The 2281-nt window shown below is 29.4% G+C and overlaps 1 protein-coding gene across 1 annotated transcript in view; it reads right to left on the reverse strand.

The window, feature by feature from the left end:
- LOC107672358 (uncharacterized serine/threonine-protein kinase SgK494-like) overlaps positions 1 to 2281 on the reverse strand; it is a 10758-nt gene that overhangs the window by 1345 nt on the left and 7132 nt on the right. Inside the window, exons 9-11 of the mRNA XM_016465517.1 lie at positions 1320 to 1409; positions 1060 to 1148; positions 801 to 911 (exon numbers count right to left, since the gene is read on the reverse strand). Of these exons, the coding sequence (XP_016321003.1) occupies positions 801 to 911; positions 1060 to 1148; positions 1320 to 1409 (290 nt within the window). The remainder of the gene's footprint in view (positions 1 to 800; positions 912 to 1059; positions 1149 to 1319; positions 1410 to 2281) is intronic.

Below are 2281 nucleotides of genomic sequence, written 5' to 3' on the forward strand. Positions count from 1 at the left end.
ATATATATATATATATATATATATGAATTTATAATAATAATAACAAAAAATATTTATGGATTTATTGTTTATACCCATAAACATCAGTTAATTTTTAACATGTATTTATATTTCACATAATACATGTGCTGTAATATGTATTACACTTATATATGTAATATTGTCTTTTTAATTGTATATTCTGTCTAGGAATATAAATCATAATGAAAATCTATAAGCCTGTAAATAAACATACGATTGTTTTTTATTGTATTATGTATGTTTATGAATATCAATCAAACTTTTGTGCAAATATCTAAATATATTTTAACTATACATTTTCAGTGTGAATTACTCTTAAATGACATCTTTCACATAAAATATGGGGTATCAATAAAATACATTATGTATTATGTACATTATGTAATACATTAATACATCAAATACAAATGTATCAATGTTTTAAACATACATTATAGAACATCCATAAATAATAAATGTAATGCTATAATACATAATTTATGAATGTATAATAAGATTATTATTATTATTTATGGATATATTGTTAATACTCATAAACATTAGATGATTATTAATTAAATTCATGAAATATTTATTAATAAATGCTTTCTACATGTATTTATATTTTAAACATACATAATACAATTATATTATTGTCTTTTATTGTATTGTAATGCATGTGTATGAATATCAACCATATTCAAAACCTATATGCATGTAAAAAAAAATTGTATTATGTATAAGTATATAAATCATAATTAGTCTAAATGAATGGATGCAGATTATGTATAGCAGCTCACCTCTATGAGCAGGAAGGCCAGAGCTGGACTGAGGCTTGCAGGCATGTCATATGGACACTCACTGACACTGGTCAGCATATCACAGTGATCTGCTTCCGCAGGCAGAGGAAACTACAAGTCAAAATAATCGAGAAAAGGCTCACAGTCTGTATAAGCAGACCATAGCATTTTCTACACATCACTGAGATCTGCACATTGAGACTGACACATCCATCAAGTATATGCTCATCTTGCAGTACAGCCTCTATATATGTCTCACCCCTCCAGTGGCTAGAGCATAGAGAAGAATACCAAGAGACCACCAGTCTGCAGCGTGGCTGTACGGACCGCCGCTCAGGACCTCAGGAGCTGTTTAATGACCACATCATGTAATTAAATATCCATTTTTACAGAAGTAGCTCATTTGCTTAGAGCTATAAGTGTCTTTAGTTACTGTCAGATATAGCTGATGGTAAACACAGTCTTACTACGGAAATCCTTTCCCATTTAAAAAGAGTGCAGTTCAGATTTCAGCCTCACCCATGTACTGTATTGTGCCGCAGATAGTAAAAGCTCTATCCCCGTGCTCAAGACGGCGAGACAGCCCGAAATCAGTCAAGCGTAGGTGACCTAAATGAAACAGCATTAATTTGTCTATTCTACAATTCCCTTTTCTGAAAGCTAAATGAGTGCTTCACAGTTGGGATGGACATTTGAAAACAATCCAAAGACACAAAAGATATATATATATATATATATATATATATATACAGTATAAATATGTGTGTGTGTGCATGTGTAATATATATATATATATATATATATATATATATATGGTTGCTGTCTTGGTATATGTGAAACTTATGCAAATCTGTGTATATGTTTGCTTTTTTAAAATATGATATGAATTTGTTTATGATATATAGTAGTAACGTGGATGAACTATCTGCATATATGTTCATATTATACAATGTGAAGTTGTTACAAATTTTTTATTTCCCATTTAAGCACATTGTTTTATATATATATTCCTGACTGCATAATAAATGTCTAGACTACACAATAACAGCAGTGATATTTCTCTGGTTGAGAAAATAGGTATAATTATGTCTTCCAATAAGGAAATTGTATAGAAAATTGTGGGATAAATTTGGAATTAATGATTATTTTAAAAAGGAACTAAATATCTTTAAATACAGATCGTTCTGAATTATTCAAATATATCGGGGTTGAATTTTGATTGCGAGTATATATGTATGTACACACACACACACACACACACACACACACACACATATATATATATATATATGCTTTTGAAAATCCATATTTTTTTAATGCATCTATAACAGTTTAATAGTATATTAAAAGTGATCATGCCAATATATAATGTAATATTTATGGTAATAATGCTGTCAGATTTATTCAATCCCTATTAAATACTGCTGTTCCCTTTCATGGGAACTTCAAACTGCGTCCTCTAGGGGTCGCTATGGGGAACG

The sequence above is a fragment of the Sinocyclocheilus anshuiensis genome, unplaced genomic scaffold, assembly GCF_001515605.1.
Source record: "Sinocyclocheilus anshuiensis isolate Anshui unplaced genomic scaffold, SAMN03320099.WGS_v1.1 scaffold144, whole genome shotgun sequence".
Taxonomy (NCBI): domain Eukaryota; kingdom Metazoa; phylum Chordata; class Actinopteri; order Cypriniformes; family Cyprinidae; genus Sinocyclocheilus; species Sinocyclocheilus anshuiensis.